This window comes from Phalacrocorax aristotelis, chromosome 16 (genome assembly GCF_949628215.1).
Source record: "Phalacrocorax aristotelis chromosome 16, bGulAri2.1, whole genome shotgun sequence".
NCBI lineage: Eukaryota > Metazoa > Chordata > Aves > Suliformes > Phalacrocoracidae > Phalacrocorax > Phalacrocorax aristotelis.
Genome location: NC_134291.1, coordinates 10,279,202 through 10,303,980, shown reverse-complemented (window position 1 = coordinate 10,303,980; position 24,779 = coordinate 10,279,202). Strand labels below are relative to the sequence as shown.

General features: G+C 44.9%; 2 protein-coding genes and 1 long non-coding RNA gene across 5 annotated transcripts; 1 reads left to right on the top strand and 2 right to left on the bottom strand.

Annotated features, from left to right (window-relative positions):
• Positions 1 to 4,550: 4,550 nt before the first annotated feature.
• On the bottom strand, positions 4,551 to 14,810 carry TRIM25 (tripartite motif containing 25). Its single transcript, XM_075111130.1, has 9 exons — positions 14,126 to 14,810; positions 12,916 to 13,011; positions 11,785 to 12,018; positions 11,125 to 11,281; positions 10,433 to 10,516; positions 9,963 to 10,028; positions 9,241 to 9,267; positions 8,788 to 8,883; positions 4,551 to 8,101 (listed from the first exon to the last, which is right to left on the bottom strand). The coding sequence occupies exons 1-9, from the start codon at positions 14,744 to 14,746 to the stop codon at positions 7,569 to 7,571; spliced, it is 1,914 nt and encodes a 637-aa protein (XP_074967231.1). The 5' UTR covers positions 14,747 to 14,810; the 3' UTR covers positions 4,551 to 7,568.
• A 722-nt stretch (positions 14,811 to 15,532) lies between these two features.
• On the top strand, positions 15,533 to 20,634 carry LOC142065195 (uncharacterized). Of its 2 annotated transcripts, XR_012663313.1 has the most exons (6): positions 15,533 to 16,215; positions 16,530 to 16,648; positions 16,895 to 17,089; positions 18,844 to 18,918; positions 19,394 to 19,495; positions 20,351 to 20,634. It is a non-coding gene; the product is annotated as an uncharacterized LOC142065195 (long non-coding RNA). The 2 variants fall into 2 exon arrangements; XR_012663314.1 differs by lacking the exons at positions 18,844 to 18,918; positions 20,351 to 20,634 and having other exon boundaries at positions 15,691 to 16,215; positions 19,394 to 19,834.
• Positions 18,135 to 24,743, bottom strand: COIL (coilin). Of its 2 annotated transcripts, none has more exons than XR_012663312.1 (8): positions 24,432 to 24,743; positions 22,677 to 23,871; positions 22,267 to 22,353; positions 21,136 to 21,183; positions 20,628 to 20,703; positions 19,831 to 19,919; positions 19,144 to 19,311; positions 18,135 to 18,775 (listed from the first exon to the last, which is right to left on the bottom strand). XR_012663312.1 is itself a non-coding variant. In XM_075111129.1 (8 exons), exons 1-7 carry the CDS (start codon positions 24,680 to 24,682, stop codon positions 19,222 to 19,224), a joined length of 1,836 nt encoding a protein of 611 aa, XP_074967230.1. In that variant the 5' UTR covers positions 24,683 to 24,739; the 3' UTR covers positions 18,135 to 18,775; positions 19,201 to 19,221. The 2 variants fall into 2 exon arrangements, 1 of the variants encoding a protein (XP_074967230.1); XM_075111129.1 differs by having other exon boundaries at positions 19,201 to 19,311; positions 24,432 to 24,739.
• Positions 24,744 to 24,779: the final 36 nt, after the last annotated feature.

Here is a 24,779-nt window from a genome sequence, read left to right as displayed (position 1 = left end):
GTTTGTAATGCCTACTGCTTCATTATGTATGTCATTTAATGTACCCTGAGTTCACCCACACTGCTTTATTTGCATCCCCCTTGCAGAAGAATGGGCAGAGACCAATTGTATTGAGGGCCTAAAGCATTCAAGCCAGCAAAAACGAAGCCAATTTATAAAGTTAGAAAGGTGGACGGGGAGTAAGAGAGGTGAAGAACAGCAACAAGGATTTTAAGCTACAGCTGACCACAATTTTTGCTTAATGGTTAGAGTTAGCATCTTCCATAAAGCAGCAATATTCTGTGTAAGATCTGTTCTGTTGCTTTTCTCTCAGTAGGTGATAAAACCTTTCAAAAGAGTCCTAGACATCCTAAAGGAGAAGTAATCAGTACAGTTCCAGAGATATATTACAGGAAGTTCCACATCCTAGGAGTCTGCCATTCTATGTTCAAGAACCATGTTGCAGAGAAAGCATCTTTTATGGCACTAAACAACCTCTTAATTCAGTTGTTTCTCAACATTTCTGTGGATTTTCCTTCTTTCAAGTTGGATAAACAGGGCCAGTCAGCCTTACAGAAACACAGTGATTCCTGTATTCAGGGAATAGGTACCTAAAAACAAAGTAAGGATGCCAAACCATGTTCATGTTCATCTTCGTGGGTGTTTTTCAGTCTTTGGGGATCAATTTCTCCAACTCTGTGAAATTTGGTCAGAAGGGGTTAAATACTATCACTGTTTCCCATATGGAAAGTTGAGGCAATGAGACAATTCTGGGTGGAATTTGGGTGCCAGGCCTCGTTAGTGTCAACTTTCAGATTGTGAGCTAGGCCTGGTATGGGGAAGGGGGGACCGAAGTTATAGTCAAAACAAATTTGCGAACAACTGCAAGCAAACAAGTGATCTTTCTTTACGGCGGTTTAATTTAACCCAATGAATTATCTTTACCGAGGAAAGCATGTGTTGAACATTTTCCCCCTTCGGCACTGCAAGCTTAAGTCTTTCAGCATCTTCCAGGAAGGAAGTGAAGCCTATTCCATAATCCTTCTGATCTGTGACATTTCATAAAGCAGCAGGGTTCTTCATGCACTTAATTTGTTCTTTGCTGGACTTGTGCCTGATGTGTAGAGAATCAAGGGGGACACGACGTTACCCCTGTTCATTGAAAGACAAAAGAGCTGCAAGAATCTCTAATGAGTTTTTGAACGACTGGACCAACATGACGACATAAAGGTTTGTGAATAGACACTGCGGGCAGAGTCTTCCTGACTGATTTGAATGAGGTTTTGCCTGCTTATACCAGAGTCTATCTGTCCCTTTTTGAATGCAGCTGGTCTTTTCCTCGTGTCTACCTTGCCTTTTCTGTGCAGTTTCAAATGCACTGAATTTTCAACACACCATTCTGTAGGAAATTAGTTACACGAATACAGGCTTATTGCCTTTGTTAAGGGTTTGACTCATTCACTCTTTCTCCAATTCTATTATTAAGGTAAATGTTTCAATATTTTCCACTGAAATGTAAGCTCAACTTCTGTCTCAAACAAAAGGATAAGAACCCTGTTTGTGTAACATAGTCGGACAGTAAATCTTCTGTCACAGTATGAAATGGCAAAGCTGTGGCTTTCAGAGACCTTGAGAGTTCTAGCGGGGAGGTGTCGGAGCTGCTTGCCCAAGTCTTGAAATCGGGGGTTTATGCTGAGCTTTGCCACTGAGTCAAGTATCTAATACCTTCTGCCGTCAATGGGAGAGCTCATGTTAGACCTCTCCTAGGAGCTCCTTCTGCACTGAGATTTGTATGCTTAACTTCAACATGGGAAGAAGACTAATTTCTTCTCTTTTTCTCTCCTTGACCAAGAGTCTATCTTTTCCCACTTTCTAGTGGTCTTGATCTTATTCTGTTGAAATCTAGCAAGACTTCCAAAATAGTCATGGAGAGTCAGAGTTAAGAATATTTATAGTTTTTCTAAATGCTTTTTTTCATTTCAAAGGGATGAGTTTTGGTTTCAGTATGCCACAGTGATAATTTAGGGATATGTAAGTCATGCTCCTGTAATTAGTGCAGTCATACTTAGCGTATTTATAACTTTGTCTCAGGATGTAATCCTAGTAATGATTGAGAAAGCCATTGCTCTATCTTCAGGAAAATAATATCTCACTAGTTAAAGGAATAGTCTCACTGTCATCCATAGGCAAGTACCCAAAATGAATTGGGGAGCAACAGGGAATATAGGGGCTCCAGGTCTGCTGTCAGACTGATCATTACAGTGTGCCACAGAGCAACAGCCCTCTTTATTGTGAACTTGAGAAGTTACAGCAAAATTGCAATGTTCTAACCTATTACAGTGCCAAAACTAAGGACAGCCAAACTGCTTGAGCATCGCTTTCACACAGAATGAATGCTTGACTTGAATCCTAGGAGATTTGCTTTTGCAAGAATGATATTCCTGACTCCAAAAGACAGACTGTTACACTTCATTGAAAAGTGCTGCTGATAATTTGATCTAAAACTCTGGTTTTGGCTTTGTATAAAGGGAACCACACATGAATTACCTTGTTGCAGTCAGAAGAATAAAAGTAGGATTTGCAGGATTAGGCTTCTAAGGCACAACATTCCTTTACAGACAGATGTGGAAACTCTCTAAACTGGGGGGAAAAAACCTAATCCTAAAACAAAAAAAAAAACCCCAGACTTTCTTCCTCTGCCAAGAACGACTTGATTTTTTTTTTTTTAATGGAACGTAGATGCTGTAAAAAGTACAAGTTCTTTTCTTACATTGAAAAACATTAAGGAGTTTAATACAAACACAGATTAAATACAACTAACTTGCCCCCTTTAAAGTTCATTGAAATAATTGAGGATCAAGAATTGCTCATGATGGTATTTTCACCTAAATTATCTGCCTCTCTTCAATTAGCTTGTATTATTTTAATGGTGGCTTCTCCCACCCTTCCTTTGTGCTTTTGCTGGACTCACATAATTGCCTATATTTTATGTAAATGGAATTGTTACACCATAAAATGATATACAAATCGGTCTAACACAAAGGCCAATAAATGGTGTGAATATATCCATTGTTTTCAATGTAATGGCATCTGATAGCAGCCTAGGAAACATGGGGCTGACAGATGTGAGCCCATGACAAGGCCTAGAAACAAACTGAATGAGGAGCACTTTGACAGACCACAACAATTAAGTGACTTTTGAAATAACTTCTGTTTTTTCACAGTTGCACGTGGCTGAGCAAGATTCACAAACTGCTGTATCGAACTTTGTAACGGGACGAAAATAGCTGCCAATGAAAGCGTAAATGACATGAACTTTGAATAGGAGTCATACAATGACCACACTGTGACATGTTTTTAGCTGACGTAGTGATTATTTGAGAAGTAGCAGCCACTCAATTGGGAAGGCAGGGGAGAGATGGGAGGGACTCAGAGAACTGGGTATTGAAACACTCTATAGTGTGTGTCTGTCAGACACTAGCCAAATACAGTTTTCTTTCAGGAAGAGAAACAAGTATTAGGAAATACCCTGATAAATATTTTCACACGTGTTCCCAGAGAATATGGAGTCCAAGTTTGTTTTTCCTTTTGCTGTGAAAAAGTAATCACAAAGCCAAATCAACAGGAAATTACATGAGCAAGTAAGAAAACAGACCTTGTATGAGTAATGAGCATGCTGACTTCACTGAGGTTTCAGTACCTGCTAAAGACCCAGCCTGTAGTCAGTCAAGTTTATGGAGGCTCAAAATATCTATGTGTCTTTCTTTGGAAACTGAGGCCAAACTCTGGCAGATCTAATTGGCCTCTTAATCCCAGGGACATCATGGGGCAAGTAGTTAGTGGAGAATTTTTTTTTTTTTCCTAATTTTTTCACTACCTGCCACTGCTGATCAAGTAGTAGTTGTCTGACTCTCTCTTCAGAGAGTTTATGCCCCAAAACCTTCATCAGCCTAACTCAGTTGGAGAACTTCAAGCGGAAGACTCAATTCGTGATTTGTTTTGTGGGTGCCTTTGTTTTGGCTAATTAATTCTGTTGAGCCACCAGAGCAGCTCCCTGTTGAGTTGCTTTCCCCTGCCCACATGGGGAGGCAGCAGCTTGCAAGCTCCAAGCCCTTTAGGTTAATTTCACTGAGTAATACTGGGAATCATCACCCATTGCTGCTTCCAGATGTAATTTAAGCTGGCAGATGCTGTACATCACCTAAGGCTTGTTTAAGCAATCCCATTGCACATAGTGAGTCCTTAATTATCTTCTTCCAGGTGATGACTGTGTTATCACTTCCCCGAAAAGGGCTCCAGTTTCATTTACTGGATAGGATGTTCCCCTCATCCTTGGCTAGGATGCAGCATTACTGGTAAAGGGCGTGTACCTCAGGTGAGGGAGATAGTTTAGCACAGCATTTGACAGTCCAGAGGATGCCCCAGCCTATGCAGCTCTCCTTTTCTCTCTTCCCCAGTTCTCATAACTCAGTTGTGCAGTAAAAGACCTATTATTTCTACACTGTGGCATCTTTATTTCTGCCTGCATTACTGCTTGCTTTAACTTTGCGCACAGAACAAAACATTTAGAGTTAGGGCTTACCATGAATATTTATTGAATTCAGAATACCACAATTTGTTTCACTTTACAGCTAAAAAGATTAACAACCGTCAACCAATACAGTTACAGACACAGTCATAAAACAGATGCCACAAAATCTGTCTAATGCCCTGACAAGGATGTCCAGCTGACACATCTATGAAATAATATGTAGTATACATGTACATGGCTGATATCAGTACAATCAACAGGTTTATAATTACGTAAGCATTTCTATTTCTAACTGCAGTATTTTACTGATATGTTTCACTGCAGAAAAGATTAAACAGATTACTGTATTTTCAGTGGGTGTTTTTCCATTTACTCACTTGTACATTAATATGCAAATCATTCTACATCCTCATGGCTTTATTAACACCAGAATTCTTTTTCTAGACTGGATAAATTGGGTTTTTCTTGGTATTAAAAAGACTAGTGTAATTAAAGCGCATGCTTGTATCTACATTTTGTTTAAAATCAGTACAGCTTTGATAGTTACTGGTAGGCTAAGAACACTTGAGTTGTGTTGAAGAGGCTTTTGAATAGTTACTTATCATGCTGTAACTAATGTTTTTCTAGTGTGATATTACCCCAATGCTTTGCTATACCCAAGATATCTGAAGCTAACCAAAATAACAGTTTTCAGAAGCACAGCAATACAGTTATGCATTTCTCATTTCATTCCAAATTAAGAGAAACACCTTCTCTCATTTCTAGTCATTTGCAGCACAAAACAACAAAGACTCGGGTATACAGCAGCAGGCTTGTTTCACTGCCTGTGGTAACCTGAACACCTTATTTGTTACGTGCTGTTGCTCATACGCTAATGTCACATTTAAATAATCCCATCTTGTCCAACATGGCAGAATAAAAGCTCTACTTTCCTTGAGTATCACTCCAGACTATGGCTGAAACAGCCCATAGACTTAGAGGTTAACATTGACACCCCTTCAAAGTCAAGAAGCAAGAAATAGAAAATGTGGACTTCCTCCACTGCACAAACCACCGGAGCACTTTTCCACCTCCCCTGCCATGAACAAGGAGACCGAGTACTCCTTCAGCACCCTGCTGAGTGGATCTGCAGCCCTGCATTACAGCCAAGCAGCAAAGGGGACAGGGTTTCTCAGAGGAAACTGCTCTTGTCCATCACTGCTGAAACACTGGAAGTGCAAAAGGGAAAAGTTTTGCATTCGCTGTTGGCTCCTAGCAGGACAGATCCTCCTTCCACACCTTTTGAGGTGTTTTCCTTCATGTGGCAGTTTTAGTGCTGACTGAGATTTAGTGCTGAGACCCTTCAGATAATACAACTACTCCAAAGACACCCACAGCACTTTTAGGTCTACCATCGATTCCATATCCTAGTCTGGCCAGAAAAATGGCAGAGTCTTATCAGACTTATGCTATCCTTGACAAAGTCCTAACTGTTTACAAACCATGTAAAGATAGAGGCGCCAAGTCTGAATTCCTGCAAGTGTCTCTCTAAAGTACTTTGGCTAATGTGATATGTAGTCACAGACTTTCCTTTGAGCCTTCTGACAATTCCCTTCTAAACTCCAGCAGTAGCTTTGTGTTTTATTTCAAAGTCCCATAAGGGGGAGTTTTACAAATCAAAGTCCAGGAATTCTCTTGTGTGAGCTTCCCTGTTCTTCATGGGCTACTGCACCAAATAAGAGCTAGCATGGTAAGTCCAGAGGCATCAAGATACAGGCCCAATAACTATGAGATCCAAATACCTTGATTGCCTACAGATTGTTTTAAAGTTGTAAGTAAGCAGTGCAGAAGTACAGATTCCTCTGTATGTGGCGAGGACTTTTGAAGACATACCACAACTCAAAGCGAAGAACACCAGGAGAATTAAAAATCCACCCCCAGGGGGAATGGAAGTATGTTCTCCTTCGTGCTAATCCACTGTATGTTTCAAAAGGCTCACCTGTCTGCCTGCAGGCTTCGTGCGGAGAAGAAGCAGCATTTTCTACGTACTGTGCACACTGTCTTGAGACGCCTTAAATCAGTCCCAACAACATGTAGAAAATCCAGTTTCTACCACCTGAACAACTAAAGATACATTAGCAGGGAACATCCCGCCTCACAAAGAGGAAAGGCTTTACGACAGCAGGCCCTCCTTTACATGAGCAGCATATTTATGCTCCCTATGCAAGCCAAAAATGCAATTCCCCACACAAAAAAATGCACTGAAGAGCCTTCAGTGTGAAGATGTGAAGCATGTTCTGGGTCAGAACATGACACAGAATGCTTCATCCCACAAACTATGTTACTACATGGAACACACTATTGCTCTGCAGGATGTCTTCCTGAAGAACCTCTGGCATAATCCCAGTCTCTGAGTTGGTGTCATTTATTTCCTGGTGATTCTGACACCATTTCTTATCCATCAATTCTTAAAGTCTCTGCATTTCCATTCTGATGAGATTTGTCACACTGGCTTCCCTAACTTAATATCAGTAAGTTCAGGTCTTTTGACACAGTTTATTCTGAACCATCTCATGGAGTCATACACTGAGAACATGTGTATGGCAAATCCTGACCGTGGACAACAGTCTGCATATAGCAAAAAGACAACACTGAGACTCAACTCAAAGCCTGGGACCTGAATTGGTCAGGGAATTCTTCCTGTTCCTTTCTTAAAGGGCTTTATTGCTACCTGTGAAACATATTTTGACCTGAAAATTCATTCTGGGGATCCTTTACAGCAAACCACAGCAGCTACTGAAGCCACAACATTGCTTTTAGAAGGACAATCAAGGTCCTTGCAAATCTTTCATCATGGTTTTTACTATCATCAACATTTTACTAAATCACTATCTAAAGGCTATAGGAATTCAGAACAAAGACTCAGCAGTTTTCCCAAACAGCTTAAAAGAGCTAATAATTTTTGTCTCAAACAATCTTTGAGACTTCTTAGACTAAGACATACAAAGAGTTGCTGCAGGACTGATTATATGCATGTAAGTACTTAAGTGAACTAGATTAGGATACAGGATACAAGACCTTACTGTTTCATTTGGCAAAGAGAAAGAACAGTGCCACTGGAAAATAACCAGAAGGCAGGGTACAAGGCTTCAGTAAACTGGGTTTTGAATTTATAGATCAAGTTATGCTTCTCCCCAACAGCCGTGAAAATCACAAACCCTCCATCGCAGTGGAGCAGCACACCAATCTTGGTAGCACGCACATTGGGTAAGCACTTTTCGACATCATTGTGCCAGGATGATATTTTGGAATTAAACCACTCAATACACCAAGAACTGCTGTTCCTCCCCAGGCGGCTCTCTGGCCCCTGCCGGTCCATGCTGCCATAGCAGATGCCAATGGCACAGAAGTTGTTCTGTTGCAGTTCCACTTCCCAGTAGTGGACGCCTCTCTTGAAGCACTGGAACCCCAGCACTTGTGAACAATCGGTGAAGCGCTGAGGGTGGTAGTTATAATTCAGGGGGGTGTCCGAGACAGACATCTTGGTATACCTCTCAGACAGAATCACTTTGTTATGAGCTGTGTTGTAATCCAGTGTGATGTTAGCAGCATCTGGAACGACACAGATTGTTTGAAGGTACTGAAGAGCAAAGCACTTCTATTTGCACCACCCTGCCTAGGCACTTGTTCCTATGCATGTTCGTCTCCTTGCTCTGCTCTCCTCCACAGAGCAGGCAGTCCTTAGGGCCGCAGCAATAGCTGCTGGGTTCAGCTGCCGCTCTGTCTTACACAGCGGGCAAATGGAGGGCAAGTTTCCTCCCTTCCTGCATCCCCATGGGATTCTTTCACCACCCAAACATATGCTGGTAGAAAGGGACTGCTGATCTGGCAGCAAAAGGTATACCATATTGTATATCATCTGCTGTAGCATCTTAAGCAAGCCATCACGGGCTCACATAAAAACCTGCATTTCATTTCAAAGAAAAATCCAGTGCATTACACCATATTCCTACGCTACCCTAATGCGGTCATTTTGGGGGAAACCAAAGCCATTACTGAGAAAACTTCATTTACCTTTGCAAAGATACGTCAATACCAAAGACAAATTTGATTCTTCTGGCAGAAGAACCACTTAGAAACCTCCCGCCCCTTTTCCTCCAAAAATCTCCCCCATTTGTAACAATCAGCTAACTAAAACCCCTCAAAAGTATTTGTCAGATAACTACAGAGGGCACATAACAGCAGTGCAGTAAGTGCAAGAAGTTCATCTTTAAGTTGAGTAACACTGGGTGTCTTACACTGCAAAAGCTCCTCTCTGGGTTTCTTCAGAAAGCTGTCGATGAGCTCTTTGACTGAGACAGCAGCAGGAGCATTTACTGTTCCCGCGGTTGGTGCTGTGTCAACAGAAGAAAAGAGAGGCCAGTTAGGCAGAACCCTGGCATGCTTAACGCACAGTCACAGACACCCTCAGGTCGGAGTGGACCTCTAGAGGTTATCTGGTTTAGCCTCCTGCTCCACACAGGCTTAACTTCAATATTAGCTCAGGTTGCTCACAGTCTTACCAAGTTTTGAAAATATCCTGTTGTCTCTGGGCAACCTCTTTCGGTGCTTGATCACTCTCACAGTGACTAGTAAGAGCCTTCCCAGAGCAAGAGTTGAACTTTTGCCTTTTACACCAATACTAGTGACCATCTACTCTTTAAGATCAGTCAATGAAAATTAGAGTAAGTATGCTGAAAGTTTGTACTCACCAACTTTAACAGGTTTCTTTTTCTCCTCTGGAAGGGGGGAAAAAAAAGTGAATTGTGAGTTCCACTGAGACTGAAAGCCACTTATAGACTATGCCACCTCTCATGCCATCATCATGGCTCTTCTGCAGCTGCAGCAGTGAAGCTGACAGTCCAGCATGTTGAAGCCATGTACAAAAATACACCCATACTGGAAAGCTACACAGGAAGCACGATGTACTATTCACTTCCTATTTTACAGGGTCATAAGCCTGCAGAAAGCTTTATCTCCTTCATCTCTACTCCAGGACGCAGCACACTGGGGCAAGTGTTATCAGTCTGTTCCCATAAGGCACATAGACTATTCCTTTTCTTTTTACAACAGATCTTCTAGTGCAGCTTTCACTCAACTCCAGCATTCCAGTTCATTCAGCTCCAGCAATCCACAACAGACCCTGCTGAGTGCTCCACAACCACGACATGTGGATGGAAAGGACCAGGTGTCAGAAGCTCAGCGGAAGTAACAAAAGTTGTTTCTTAACACTTGCATTTATTTCAAAAAGAGAATACGGAAGATCTTCCAAACAGGCTATAGTGCTACATTAATACCAGTGTCTGAACAGAACGACACTGAAAGGCCCTGGTATAGCCTGCCACAAAGACTGTCTCCATCACCCCACCTTAGACTGTAAGCGAGATGCAGCCAGGAAAATGTTTGAGTAAGGCTGCTATAAGCCAACACTTACTGGTCTCTGCCTCCACTGGCACAGTAGCTTGAGTCTGGTGAAGGTTCTTCTCTTTGTGGGTATGCTCTTGTGAGGGAAGGGAAAGGAAAAAAAAACAGAACATGAACAACTCATAAGCAGGATTCAATACATACAAATCCATCAAACAAGCCAACAGATGTTTAGTATAGACAAAGAAACAAACCTGCAAGAGGGTGGGGAGGCTCTGCTTTGCTTTACAGCCTGCACTGACACCACCACAGGGGCACATGAGGCTAATGCATGGCTGCACCTGTGCAGTTTGCTGCTTTACAGCTCACAAGGGATCTACCACTAAATAGCCCAAAACACCCTCCCTCTCCCACACTAGAGTGCTTGCTACAGATAATCACTGCGTCGCGGCTAGAGCAGACAGCTCTTGGGTAACTGCTTGAATTCTTAATTAAGGGAAAAACCATAGTTAGGAGAGGATGATGTTCCTTAGTACTTACGTTGTCCAGGAGGCTTTTTCCCAAGAGCGTTTCTGTTTGGAAGAGCTGCTGGAGGGGCCTTAGTTTTCCCAGGTATTAGTTTTGCTGCAATGGTGATATTTTACATTATGGTCTGTATTGCCAGGAACAGTAACGCATGAGCAAGGGTATTATTCAATCTTATTTTTCAGTCATGTGGTCAGAACTTAAGTGATACTTGGCAGAGATGGAAACTGCATAGAAAATACCCATGCCCCAGTCCAAAAGATACTTTTGCTTAACCCAGTAAGTTAGGCTTTGTTCTACAACACTTACATGATCAGCACCTTTACAGTTGGGTAACCATAGTCCTATCACACAAAAGCATTTTATGTCTCCCCTCAAATCCACATCCTCACTGTATCCAACCCTGCTACATAATAAAAACATAAATCACTGTAAGGAATGAAGGCTGGGCTGTGCTAGAAGGGCATAGTATCACAATAGTCATCAGCTTATCCAAGTATAGATCAAAGACACTGGCATGCTTCTAGTTTAGCCCAGACTGTAGCACGTGTTTGGAAATGGAGGACCACAGAAGTTAGAAGACAATTTATGTTAACCAACTGTATTTTCTGTACTTTTTAAAAATTATTTTTGGATTGGAAGGGGAACATGCCTCATTTGAGCTCAAGCCAAGGCAAAAAATGCCATTCTTCCCACTGATACAGTACCTTCTGCTTTTTTCTCCCTAAACTGAGTCACTGAAAGTTTCACAATGTCTTTAAGGTTAATAGCAGACTGATAAGTGGAATGTATCATGTTTTGGTCCATTTCAATTACAGGGACGAAAGCATCTTTTGGTGACATTCGTTGCAGTGCTGCTGCTCTCTGAAATGAGAAACAGAAGATCTCATGCAGACCACCTTGTGTAGCAGACAGAAGAATAAAACCAAGTTAGTTTAAATGGGGTGGGGTTTGTGCATTCATCTCAAATTCAAAGGAGAAAGGCTACAGTCAGACATGAACCATGGCAAAATTGCAGCAGCAACCCATTAATTCTCAGCTGATAACCAAAGCAGTGAGAATGATCTACTAAAAGAGTCAGGGCATGGAGCTGCAACACCTTATGGAAATGAATTCTCTCACTCACTGGCCCCTCTGCTTGCGGCAGAGGCTGAACTGGGGGGAGTTATCAGACACCGCTTCATTTCAGTGCGTTCTCATTGTTATTTGTGCACTTCGCAGTACATCCTTTTATAGCAGGTTCTTGCACAGGACTGCATTATAATTTGACTGAAAGTGCCTGGAGAGCAGGACTACCACAGCAGGGTTCTGTGATTCTGCAGTCTAGAAACATGAAGAATTGGATTCACATCTAAAGGACACATTACCTTCAAAAACAGAATGTCATCACCTTCAGTCAGTGCCTTCTCAATCTGATCTCTGAGAGACTGAATTTCATTCTTCTTATTTCCCAGAACATCGTAAATATAATCAAACTTATTGCAAACTCTTTTTTCTTCATCTGCAACTACTTTTAAGGTCTGATTTTCTCTTTCTTCAATTAAAGCTTTAATTTCTGAAAATTCACTTCGGATCAACTCTTTCTTTCTGGAAGCTGTCTCCTGGAGCAGACAAGAACAGACAGACACTGGTTTCAAAAGAATAGCTGTGGACAAAGTGCTGCTTACTACTAGTACAAAAAACCCCAAGCCTTTGAGGAACATGTAGGCTTCAATCACTTGAAGCAGGCAATAGAAGAGCTATGTATTTCTATGTAGTTTGGGAGGAAAACTCATTTACTCCTGAGAAATCGGCCAGTTGTCAGCCTCCAGACCCCTGCTGCAGGGGCTGCCGGGCAGAGGCCAGACCAGCCGTGCCATCTGGCTGTCACCAGCACTGGGACAGGGCTGTGCCACTGCAAGGCTGGACACTGCACACCCACTTCCACAGCTGTGGCTGTTTCTGCCTCCAAGATGTGGCATCTCTGGTTAATACAAAGTAATTCCTGGTCCTCCAAGAGATGTTCCAAGGGAGTGCAGAAGTGCTACCCCAGCAGCTCTGCAGTTTCTTGGTCTCCACCACTTGGTTCAAAAGGGGTGGCACAAGTGAGATGTACCCGATTCAGCCATCAGCACAAATAGCAACCCTGATGATCAGCTAAGAGCAAGGATTAGTGATGGTAATTTATGGGGAAGAGAAATCCCACCTTTCTGCACTGGTGCAGCCATTACAGCTTGCTAATCCTCTAGCTTGGGCTGCACTTTCTGGTGCAACAGGAAAGGAAGCGTTTGAGCCCCATTACGGGCCAGGTGTGTCATGGGGTTGGGTCACTCCCATCTCCCACAGAGCTGCCTGGCTTTGCCGAAACACCTCTTTTCTGTTCCTCCCCAATAACATCATCTCCTGCCAATGCAATCTCAATGCTACGGCTGTTGCCACAAGAGTACGAACATCAACAACATGCAGTGGCCAGCGTATGCCAAGCAACCCGACAGCATTTTGAACAGTTACCCACTTACAGCAACTTGGCTTTGGTTTGTTTTCACAGTGCTCATCAGTCGAGCAACTCTCTCGCTCCCATTATGCAGCTCCATCAGTTTCTTCTTCAGCACTGACTGCAACAGATCAGAAAGTATTTCAGGGAAGCAGTTGCCATGTCTGCTCTCAGCTGGGTCATGCTTACTGCAGTAAGGATCATACTTAAAGAAAGTTCTAAACAGCCTCTGTAAGCATTTAGTACTATTGATTTAAAACCTCCTACTCCTTAAACCTGACAGGATGCAGACACTGGATGCAAGCTCTCTCCCGCACACATGTGGCTTGTGGAGCTGGCACCCTCCCAGCAGCTCCACCTCTCCCAACAGAGAGGGACATGCTGCTGACTCACTCTTTCGATAAGACCCGAGTACTTTCATCAGCACAGCAATTCCCGGTGCTAAGAACAAACTTTATGTTAGCTCTCAGGTTGGACTTTGGGCATGAGGTTAACGCTACTGTTTGCCCCTCTAATTTTAACTGACAATTTTATTGCTCCAATGTGAATTACCTATTCCTTTAGTTCAAGATACTGCTAAGCTAAATCAGGGTGGACTTCTGAGGGTAAGCCGTATACACGCTTACCAAACAGATAGGATTTTGGTTACCTAAATGTTTCAAGCATGCTTCACTCATCTACGATATAATTTGCAGCTGCACCGTAAGATAAGGCAGACAGGTTTCCTTCTGTTCCACTCCATGGAGAACCTGCTCCTGGCTTTAATCTATGTGCTAGAGCTCTCCCTATAAGAAGTAAAGAGCAACGTCTGTCCACAGCCCCTCGGTCAGCCTGCGGTAAGGCCACGCAGCAAACCCCACGCAGTGAGCAGCAGTGAGGGCTCGGAGTTGCAGGTGACACCCGCAGAGGCGGGAGGCCTCGCTGGTCGGCCCAGCTCAAGACAGCAGCTGGCCATCAACCCCGTGACAGCACCTTCCCAGACCCCGAAGGCACAGTCTTGGAGAGAGGAGGAAAGTGCAAGGGACGACTCTGAAGATGCGCTCAAGCACAAGTTGGAGGGCAGGTAACAGCTTGCCAAGACGAGGCACAGTCCAGGTCTTGGTCCAGCCTCCCACCAGCACTCCACGGCCCACGACCCCAGCATCCAGGGATCTGCCAGGCCACGGCGGAGCGAAGGGGAGCTCCGGGGTGCCCCGGGCAGAGTCGTCCGCCCCCCGCCTGCCCCGGCCGCTCACCTCGGCGTTGCTTTTGGCCAGCTGCAGGGGGCTGGTGTGACACAGCTTGTGCCCGAGGAGGCAGAGGGAACAGATACAGCTGCCGTGCTGGCTGCAGAAGAACTCGAAGAGCTTGTTGTGCTGCGGGCACTTGCGCTGCTGCAGGTCGCGCAGGGGCGGGCAGAGCTGGTGGTCGCGGAAAGCGGGGCTGTCCTGGTGCGGCCGCAGGTGCTCGGGGCAGAAGGAGGCGGTGCAGGTCAGGCACGTCTGCACGGCCGGCGCCTGCAGGCAGCTGTCGCAGTAGATGGGGGGCGCCTCCGCCCCGCAGCCCGCCGCCGCCGCCTCCTCCTCCTCGACCTCGGCCCCCCCGGCCCCGGTGCAGCCCTGGAGCTGCTCCACCACCCGGCACAGCACCGTGTTCTTCTGCAGCTGCGGGCGGCCCGCGAAGGTGGCCCGGCACTGCGGGCAGCTGAAGTTCTCCGACTGCCCGGCCCAGGAGAGCTCCAGGCAGGAGGCGCAGAAGTTGTGCCCGCAGGGCACCGTCACGGGGCTGCTGAAGAGGCAGAGGCAGATGGAGCAGGTCAGCTCGTCCTCCAGCCCCGCCAGGCCCGGCTCCATCGGCGACCGAGCCAACGCCGCCATCGCCCCGGCTGCCGCTGCCTCGGGAAGTGAGAAACGAAACTCGGGCTGGGGCTTTCCGGGAATATGCGTGCCCTGTCCCCGCCCCGGCCCCGGCGGGAGGGGCGGCAGCCCCGGACCGGCCCCCGGCAGCGCCCCGGGACCCGCCCGCCCGACGGGCGGCAGCGGCGGGCCGGGCCGCGCCGGGGGAGCCGGGCCGGGGGGGGCTCCGGGCGCCGCCGCCCTCCCCGCCGGGGCCGTGGGTGGCTGCAGGGCGGCTGCCGTGACTCGGGGGGAGGCAGCAGGGCCCCGCCGTCCCGCTGGAGGACCCCCGAGCCGGGGGGAGCCGCTGTGCCGCGGCAGGTCTCGGGTTTGGTTTCTAAAGCAAAGGGAATCCCTTGGGACGCGAAGGCCCACCGGAGTGCCCGCCCCACCGCGGCGGGAGCGCTGCCTGCCGGCCGCCCCGCTCCCCTCCCGGACGGGACGAGGAGAAGGCTCCGGACGCTCCGGCAGCTGCCTGCCCTCTTCGCCGCTGCCCGCGAGCGTGTGCTTGAGGCCAAGCGAGCATGTGAACCCCGACTCTCACCCTGCGCAGGGCCAAGCTGCCGCCAGCCCCGGCTGCTTTCCTCCAAGCCACGCTTAACCCGGCAGCTGAAGACCAAAGAAGCTGTTGTTGATCCAGTATTTGTAAAGCAGACGGGTTACTGCAGCGCAAGTGTGGAAACTGCCTCAACAGAAGATACTTGCTCAATTTTTCTTTTTTTCCCTCAGTCTAACTGTTGAATAATTTCTGTTTCTACCACAAACATCGGATGCTGAATAGCAATGTGTGCAACTGCTCCTGTCTTAACTAACTTGACTCCAAATTCTTCCAGTGGCCTCTTCTGCCCTGTCTGCTGGTGTCCCAGGGACTGCCTCAGTGCCCTCCAGGCTTCTCCACTGACACCGGCAGCATGGATGAAATGGAGCAGCCTGGCGCAAACCTGTGATCCCCCCCGAAGTTAAACAGAGCCTGGTGGTCTGCAGCAGAAGCAGCCATCTGCTCCCAACTGCATTTCCAGTGGCCAAAGGACACTTAGTGTGGAGAACTGCTGGTGTTCCTTGTAATGTCGTTAAAAAAGTATTAGCAGGGAATTGTGGGGTTTCTGTGTTGGCATTAGACCTCAGAGACTTCAAAAAATGTTCCGGAATCACATAAAGCACTCAAAAGAGGCACTGGCGGTCTGTCATAGTGCTTTTAAAGAAATCCCTAGCCCATCATTTTGGAAGACTAAATTATATCTGAGCGGTCTTTGTAAACCTACGTTACACAGATAATGTTGACTTCTACCTACATCAGTGATCTGCTCCTGTCTCGTAACACTCCTGCAGGATGAACTGGGGAGGAGTCACATGTCACGGGCTTTATTCACTTGGTGATGGTGCAGAAAGGACAACAGGAGGCATTCAGAGCTGCCGTGGCTTTGGCAGAGGAGCGCAAGTTCAGGGATCAAGTATGTAATCTGCTTGAGGGTGGAGGAGTTTCTACGAGATGGACATGGGTCCACTTACACACAGCTTTGATGGGGTATGCAGAGCAGGACTTTGTAACTGCTGCCGGAGGGGATGGAAACACCTGAGCTACCTCAGAGGTGTTGCTCGACAGTGACTGCAAAGGAACATTCTTCCTGAGCTGTGTGGCGTGTGTTACCCGAGACGGGACCCAAGTGCAGCTGTTAATTCTGTTCTCATTTTTCTGTACATTTATTTTCATTTAATTTCATTTTAAAAATTTCATTTCTATACAACATTTCTTATTTTTCTATAGGTGAATGAAGCACTTCTTTCTGGGCTTATCTGGACTAGGCCACACCATCTTTCAAAGGCTCAACATCTTCCCTGTGTTTCCTGCAGCACTCATCTGGTGTCTAACTCATGCAGGCAAAGGTATGCAAACATAAAGGGTAAATATACACCCTCACAATCGTTATCTTTTGCTTCTGGAGCAGAACACAGGATATTTACAGTTCAGATGAGCAATTTAAGTTCTCCATTGTCAGAGAGCTGGAGATTCTGAGTAAGCCCAACCACTCCTGCCATCTAAAAACCAACAATATTTAACATTAAAAAATATGGAAGAAATTTACCATTTAAATAGATACTGAAGTTACTACTCTCTTTGCTTCCTTGCAGGTACTTGAGAATGTCTTCACGTGGTTCTGAACTAAATCTAACCCTTTGCCCAGATATTGTGCGTTGAAAGCGCTGGAGTTGGAGCAGGAAGTCAGAAGCACAGCAGAACAAATTGTGCCTCTCTACATTTGGCTGAGCAATCATCAAGACACATATTCTGACATTCTTTGACTTCTTTGGATTTAATATTCCAAGGTATGATTTTCCCATCAAAATGATAAATAACCCCAAATTCCTAAAGAGCTGACACCTACTCAGCATAGTCACAGCAGAGAACTCTCAGGTCTTCAGGATCTCTTGATCAGGTTCTGGCTGCCAGCCTCTAGCTGCAGGCACCCATCGTGTCTGTAGCCCTACAGCGTGTTGTGCATGTGACAGCAGCTTTCTAGCTCAAACACATCCTCACATTTTGAGTCATGAGACTAGAATTTGGTAAAAAAAAAGTAACACTTTTAAAACAAGCCCATAATGCTAAAATGCGTAGAGGAGGGTGGGAAGGAGCCCCCAGGACTGGCAGCTGGGGCTGCCCCAGCAATGGGGCTTGCAAAGGACCCCAAAACTCCAGCGACAGAAAGCAAGGAAAAAGGGTTTGTTCAGAGCATCACCAGCTCTCTCTGGCATTCACGTGCGTGTTCTGCCCCAGTCTGTGTTTGTCACCCATTTAGCACCCCAGCCCTGCCCTGGCTGGCTGCCTGCGTATGAGGAACCTTGTGCGGCTCTGTCAAGAGAAGGCGCATGGGTGTGACAGGGAGGGCCGTCAACCAGCTCCATCAGACGGCATTTACTGGATTTGATGTACATTGTGCATTGAAACAGGAGTTTCTCCTACACTTGATAAAATCTTGAGTTTTATTTACCCATTGTTATCTTCAAAACATCCTCCCTCGGGGGAGGGGGTGGGGGGTGGTATTTGTTTTTAACCATCTGTTACAGCCAGAGGGACCCTCTAGCCAGCTCATTTCCAGCCAAAATGCACTGTAGGCAATTGAATAAGGTGAATCCTGCTCTAAAATGCTGTGAAATACAAAATTGAAAAAGCCAAACACAAGTAAGAATTCAAAATTAACAATTTCCTTTAGAAAGAAATATCCTCATTAATCCCAGCTGTCTCAGCATGATTGTGCTAGAGTGCCTGAAATTTTCTTTTTGTCCAGTTCACAGGAATACCCAGGCATGAATCCAACCGTCCATTTCTCCAAAAAACAAATTTTAACATAAAATAATGGCAACTAAAGAGAACCACAATACACAAATCAGTTTTACTCTATGAAAATTATTCCTCCACAAACAAGACATTTTAATAGGGATAACGCAAAGGTGTGCAATCTCTTTATGCAATCATGCACTAGTCAGAGTACATGTTAGCTAAACCATGATGTACAATTCTACAATTGCTTGTTTGTATCTAGGGTTTTTTTTTCCATGTCCTCTGTTTAAGAGTCAACTACCCAGGACAGGGATTGTCTTAAATGGTAAGACTTGCCAAGATGCAAGTACTACATGGGTACGAGGTACTACCTCAATGCTAAGAATCGGCAGAGATGTCAGTGAAGCGTATTGCCACCACCTGGCGACGCACTCTGCTATTAAGAAGGAAAGAAGAAAGCCAGCACAGAAACTTCAGCACATAAAGGGCAAAAAGGTTTGCTTCAGAACAAACAAACAGGTTTTCAGAGCCTACACAGATTAACACAGTGGGACACAATTTTGCCAGGGATTCATGTTATATTCCACTCATTGTAGGCAAAGCTGACAGTTACCAATACTATTTATCTGCCTCTCAAAATTACAGAAGTGTGAAATCCATAAGCTTTTCTTGACATGTTCAGGTGAACCCTGTAAATAACTGCAAGGTCACGGCATTTGTATCACGTTCTGCAGCTGTAGAGGAAGAGAGGTGCATTTCATCAATATTCATATTTAATTTTTAAATGTTTTTATCCTTACAGCAAACTACCTCTGTATGGCAACTATACAGCTCCAGCCAAACCCAGATGTTTAGATGGAATTACTGACAGTACAAGGTCATATTTCATCTTTTTGATTAAACCATTCCAGTTCTGCAGCTCGCAGCTGTAGGATATAAAATTGTTATTAAGCTTCTATTAAAAAAAACCCACAACACAGATCTATATTAAAGACTTCCTATAATAAACAAAGTATTCCATATTACATAAAAACATATACTAAGAAAAAAGTGTTTCTTTTGGCATAGTTTCTTTTTAAAACCATTTATTAAAAACACCCACCAGTGCATCTGCTGCCCTCAGAACTAGAAGCCAGCATTTCACAAAACAAGTCCGTACCATTATTTACATTTGTTCACATTAGATTGTTCCATTTTCAATGCTGGATCCGTTAACTGGAGGCTCAACAATCAGTCTTGGCTCTATCAGGGCATCCCAACTTTCAGTTATCTGAAAACAAAACACAGACAATACCTGGCATGTATGAGCTATACGGACCGATGCAATTTCTCCTGCATTATGCTTTGTTTAGACTTGAACAGCACTACCGAACGAAGATCACAGATCCTTCATGTGATTCGTCGATCCTAATGACCCTCAACCTGCCTGACATCCTGGGTAAGGAAGGAGGCAGGTAAGAAAAACAGTGCATGGAATGAACAACCTTGTAAGAGCTGAGCAGACTAGGTAGAGTACTACCTAGGCCTGATATTGTTTATTAGCCAAAGCAAAAAGTTACACAGTTTGACAGCTGTTTTTGAATCTAGTTAATTGAATAACATGCAATAAGTGATTCTTATCTTGTAATCATACACATTCTTGCTAGAAAGGAACAATTACTTTTGCTTCCATTTTAGTCAGATGCATTATTATAAAGGGAATCTCACCAAGATCAATGGAGTCATAAAGCAGGGCATGTATCAGCTACACAAAAGTTGTAACAGGCTTCAGAAGAGGACACCCACATACCTTTGTGTCCTGGGGAACAGCGTACTCTATCAGTTCTGCTCCATCTGCAGACTGGTAAACCAGATCGAATTTCCCTGGCTCTTTAGCAACTGAAAAACAAACAAACAACTCCATTAACTATAAGCAAAAAGGTTTAAATGTTTACTGTATTTAGAAAGCGGTGTTTGGGTTTGTAACTGTAACCAAAAAAAAAAATCTGAGGTGGAACTGAATACTACACACCAAAATTAAGGTAATTACCTAATGTAACTATATGCATGAAAAAGCTAATCAACAACACGCTGTCTAAATTTGAGAAAAATCCTCACATGATGATGATTCATTAATTGTGGCTTAAATGGCAACTGCAGTATATACATCCAGTGGCAGAGACCTTCATAGTTTCAGGTGTCTGAAGTGCACTTTGTCATGCAGGGACTCAGTTCCACATCCACTGAAGTCAGTGGCTTCACTGATATCACAAAGCATGGCCCTATGATCTAAAATTTTCTCTGTAATTCCATAATAATTTTTTTTTCAGGAAATGAAACCACAGTGGAGATGAGTTACTGACTCCTCATAACTGACTGGACAAATCTTATTTTGTAAATACCTACGAGCACCTTCAGGACAACTCGCAAGTGTTAGATTTCTCAATTTAAACAGACTTTTTAGGGAGGGAGTGAGGAGGGGAGGGGTGTGTTGAGAAGAAGCCCAAGGAAATTAGAAATACTCCTGAAACACAAACTGTGCCTCAGACTAGCTGTTTTCCAAGTGATGCACATGACAACAAGCATTTGGTGTCCCAGGGTACGTACGTTGTTCTGCTGATGACGAAAGGATCTCAAGCTCGATCTGTTTTTCATTAGCATTCCAACTGATTATTTTCCCCTCCTTCATAAAGCAAAAAGAAAAGAATCAGACAAGATATACTTCAGGACTAGGTAACTGTTCTGTATTACAACCACCACGATACTAGATCACAGTTAGAGGAAGTATATCTGTCAAATTTTAATCTATGTACAAAATCTGCGAAGTATTAAATCTCAACAATCTGCAGTTACTGCCATCAATAAACCAAATTTTACTTGCATCGGTTTCACGGATTTGCCTTGACTTCAGACAGCAGCAGACTTGAACACAGCCACATTTTTCTACTTGAAGGTCTGCATTTTTTCTCATCTCTAAAATATTTTTTTAATATTGGCTGCGGGTTTAGTTTTTTTTTTTAAATAAGCAAAATACTACACAACATCAAAATATTTAAGCCTTACCTCACCTGTAATAGTTTTGTGAGTGAATGAAGGGAGGAAAGAAGAACAGTACCTTATAGTCTGAAACTTCAGGACTGTAATTTTCAGTTAGTTCCAAGCGCTGTTGAATGAAATACAAATAATAAATTACAACTTTTCCTGATTCTTGATGATGCCACCTACACCCAGACATGGTTTCTTCAGCAAGAAAGTGCAAGAACCACGTATCCAACTCCTGGATCCTGACGCCTAACAGTCACAGGTTGTCTTCCAGGACTCACTGCTCCGAAGCATTTATAGTCAGGTCAGGCTGTGTAAGGAGATCAGGGAGACGGATCCCAGCCTCCTCAACTGCAGTGATTTCATTTTCATTTACTTTTTGATTGTGCAGTGAAGTGTAATTATCTGTATGGCAAGATTTGCAATAATACTGTAGAAATGCTATAGAAAGAAATAACAGAGAATTTTGTTTTTGTTTTTATAGCATCTACTTTTAATGCTGACTTTCCTTGCATGTTGGAAGGAAAGGGGTAGCATGCTTCTTTCCAGCATTCTTATTTAAACATAAACCTTGAAAAAGTGCCCACAGCAGAGACACAGACACTTTGTGGAGAACATTCTGTTATTTGTGGACTGACTTGTGTGCTAGCTAAGAGAGTCCTTGTACAAGCATACACAGAAATTCACACTGAAATGACAGTGGAAACAACATTTCTTTGTATTATACAAACACGGGATGTCTAAAGAAATGCATTTAACTTACACACATGCTCCAAACCTTTGTAAAAACCAACATCAGACTTTACAACAAAAGAATTTTTTAGAGCCGACAACAGAAGCTGTAACGGGTTCTGTTGTATCGGAAACTATCAGGTCAGAAAGACAGCAAGAGAGAAGCGAATGCTTTCAGAAATGCCTACAAACATTAGACACGAGACATTTTAGGTGCTGAACCTAAGTTTTTAAAACTTAGGTTTAAGTTTTTTAAAAAAAGTTTTTAAAAAAGAGCAAATAAGTAGGTTGAAGGCTACTTCCTAACTCACTTCTAGGTTGATGGTTCCAGACCAATGTAAAATTAAGCTCTTCAAGTGTAAGCTTTTGGCTGTCAGGACTACGCTATCTGTAGTGTGTCCTGGAAAACTTACAGTGGCCCAAATGAAACTATTTTAGCCTGCTAACATTCAATATTTTACAAGTTCTTTACCTTGAAGGCAATTCTTTCTCCCACTTGTGGTGGGGCAGCTAGAAGAGGTAACACACTATAGTCTCTCTTGGGGACTTCCACGGGATTCTGTGGAAAAAAAACAGTAAACCCATTGATTTAGTTACTGTATTAATAAAACCAGAAGACAATGTAAGACATTCTGAGAAGAGTAAGGTACATATCAGAGTGCTTTGTTTTGAGATATATAATACAATCACTTAAATATTGTTTCAGAAACAGTTCCTCAGGCTGCTAAATGGAGATACAGTAAATATCAGATTTACTAAGTTAAGCTCAACCTTTATCCTACTAATCTATTTCTGCTTTTACAAATTACTCTAATCCTACACATATTTTGTATAGTTAAAGCTGCAAGAGAAAGGTGACCTATGACTGTGTAAGCCACTCACCTGGACAAGAACAGAAGTGTTTGTCGCAGCTTCATTTAACTGCCTCTGTTTCTGGCCTTCACTGCTGTAGTTATAGAAGAAGCCAGGGTTTGCTCCTCTCCCACGGCCTTGGCCCCTCATCATCCCACGAAACCCACGGCCCCTAGGTCCTCTCCAGAAGTTATCCTCTCCTGTTCCACGCCCCCTTCCACGACCTGGACTGGCAAGTGGTCCTTGAATACTGGTTGGCAACTGTTTAGTACAGTTTCTTACTATGGAATTACTCAGTCCAGTGTTTGCTGTGGGTTTTTTAATAACAAGCGTTTCTGAATCTGAACTATCAGACTCTGAAGAGGAGGTCTTTGCTTTGGGAGCCTTGGTGGTACTGGTCTTTACAGCTGCCGCATTGTTAGGCAGTGACTTTTCCTTTGCAGTACCGTCTTGCGCTGTTGCCACTTTCTCATCCTCTGTACTTGAGTCAGAATCTGAACTAGAGGACTGGGATTTTTTAGTTCTTTTACTAATTGCAGTCTTAGTGGAATTTTCAGCGTTAGACTTTACAGTCACTTTATTAGAAACAACAGTTTTCACATCAGAATTTGCAGCAGCTTGGGATTTGTCTCTGGGAAGTGTTGCCGCTACAGGTTTATGGGAAGATTTATTTTGCTTTAAGTTTAATTCACTGCTGTCACTGTCAGACGACGTGCTGGAGGAATCTGAAGCTCCCACCCTCTTTTTTCTAGACTGTGTTGTGAATTTTTTGGTGTTATTTTTACCAGAATTTAGAGAAAAGCTCTCATTTGCCTGTTCTAAAGCTGTCTTTGGTGCAGCGGCCTTTATCTGCTTTTCATCTTTTTTTTTTGTTGCCAACTGTTTCTCCCTCTCCATTTTTTTAAGCTGTTTAGATTGGTCAGTAGAGCTCCCTTCCTTACCTTCTGTGAGTCTATTTCTTCCACTAACTTCTTCCTTTCTTTTTCTTTTCTTGTACCTTTTTTGAGAGTCACAAATATCTACAGAGGTCTCTTCCCTACAAGAGGAATACTCAGGATTATGTTTACTCTTTTTCTTTTCCCTTTTATGCTCGTCTTCTCCATTTCTAGAGCATTCTTCCTCGTCCTGCTTTTGTCTACGCCTTTTTTTGTCTTCTTTTGGTGCATAAGAGAAGCCATCATCTATCTCTTCAAAATCATCTGCGACAATCTCTTCCAATTTTACTCTGTCAGAAAAACCGAACAAAAACCACCGTTCAGCATAATTAACACCTTTTTCCTGAGCTGCTGAGCTCAGGTAAGGTGGTCTTTTGGGAGCGGGGATGCTCCGCCTGCTCGGGAGGTTCAGTTGTGGACTTCAGCGCAGTGCCGGAGGCACTCTGCAGAGCACGGGCTGCTATCCCAAGCCAAGGCTGCCGCCGGAGCCTCACCCGAGGGCACGGGCGCTGCAAGGGCTGTGGGCGCAGACCCGCTCCGGGCAGGCCGCGGGAGCGCCGGGGGACGGAGGCAGCGCTCTCCTTCCATCCCTGAGGACATTCCCAAGCTCGTCGCTCTCTCCAGTCCCTTTCAGACACCCCCGGCTCCCTCGGGCCCCGCGGGCTGTGGGGAGCGGTGCCCGTGAGCACCCGGTTCCCGCTCCAACCCCAGGGAGCCCCGCAGCGGCGGGAAGGGCCGCGGGGCGCTGCTCCGGTCACCGGCGGAGGGCACCCCCCAGGCCCCGCCCGCGTCCCCTTCAAGCCTGCAAGGGGTCCCGTCCCGCCCCGGCGCCGCGCAGCCCTCACCGTACCGGAGCGAGTCGTTGTCCCGCACGAGGCGGGCGCTCTCGGTGGGGGGCAGCAACGCCCCCTCCAGGAAGAGGCTGAGGCGGGCCCGGCGGCTGAAGCCGAACCTGTGGCGGATGAGGCTGATGAGGTCGGTGACGAGGCGCACCTGGCTGGGCTCCAGCAGCAGCCAGCACAGCGCGCAGCCCGGGCTGCCCGGCGGCGGGTAGTCGAAGAGCAGCCGTAGGCGCAGGGGACTGCCGGCGGCCGCCGCCATCTTGCGGGAGAAACGCTGCCGGGGAGGGCAGGGGAGGGGAGAGGGCGACGGTGCCGCGCGTGGGACAAAAAGGGCGGGCGGCGCGCGAGCCTCGGCC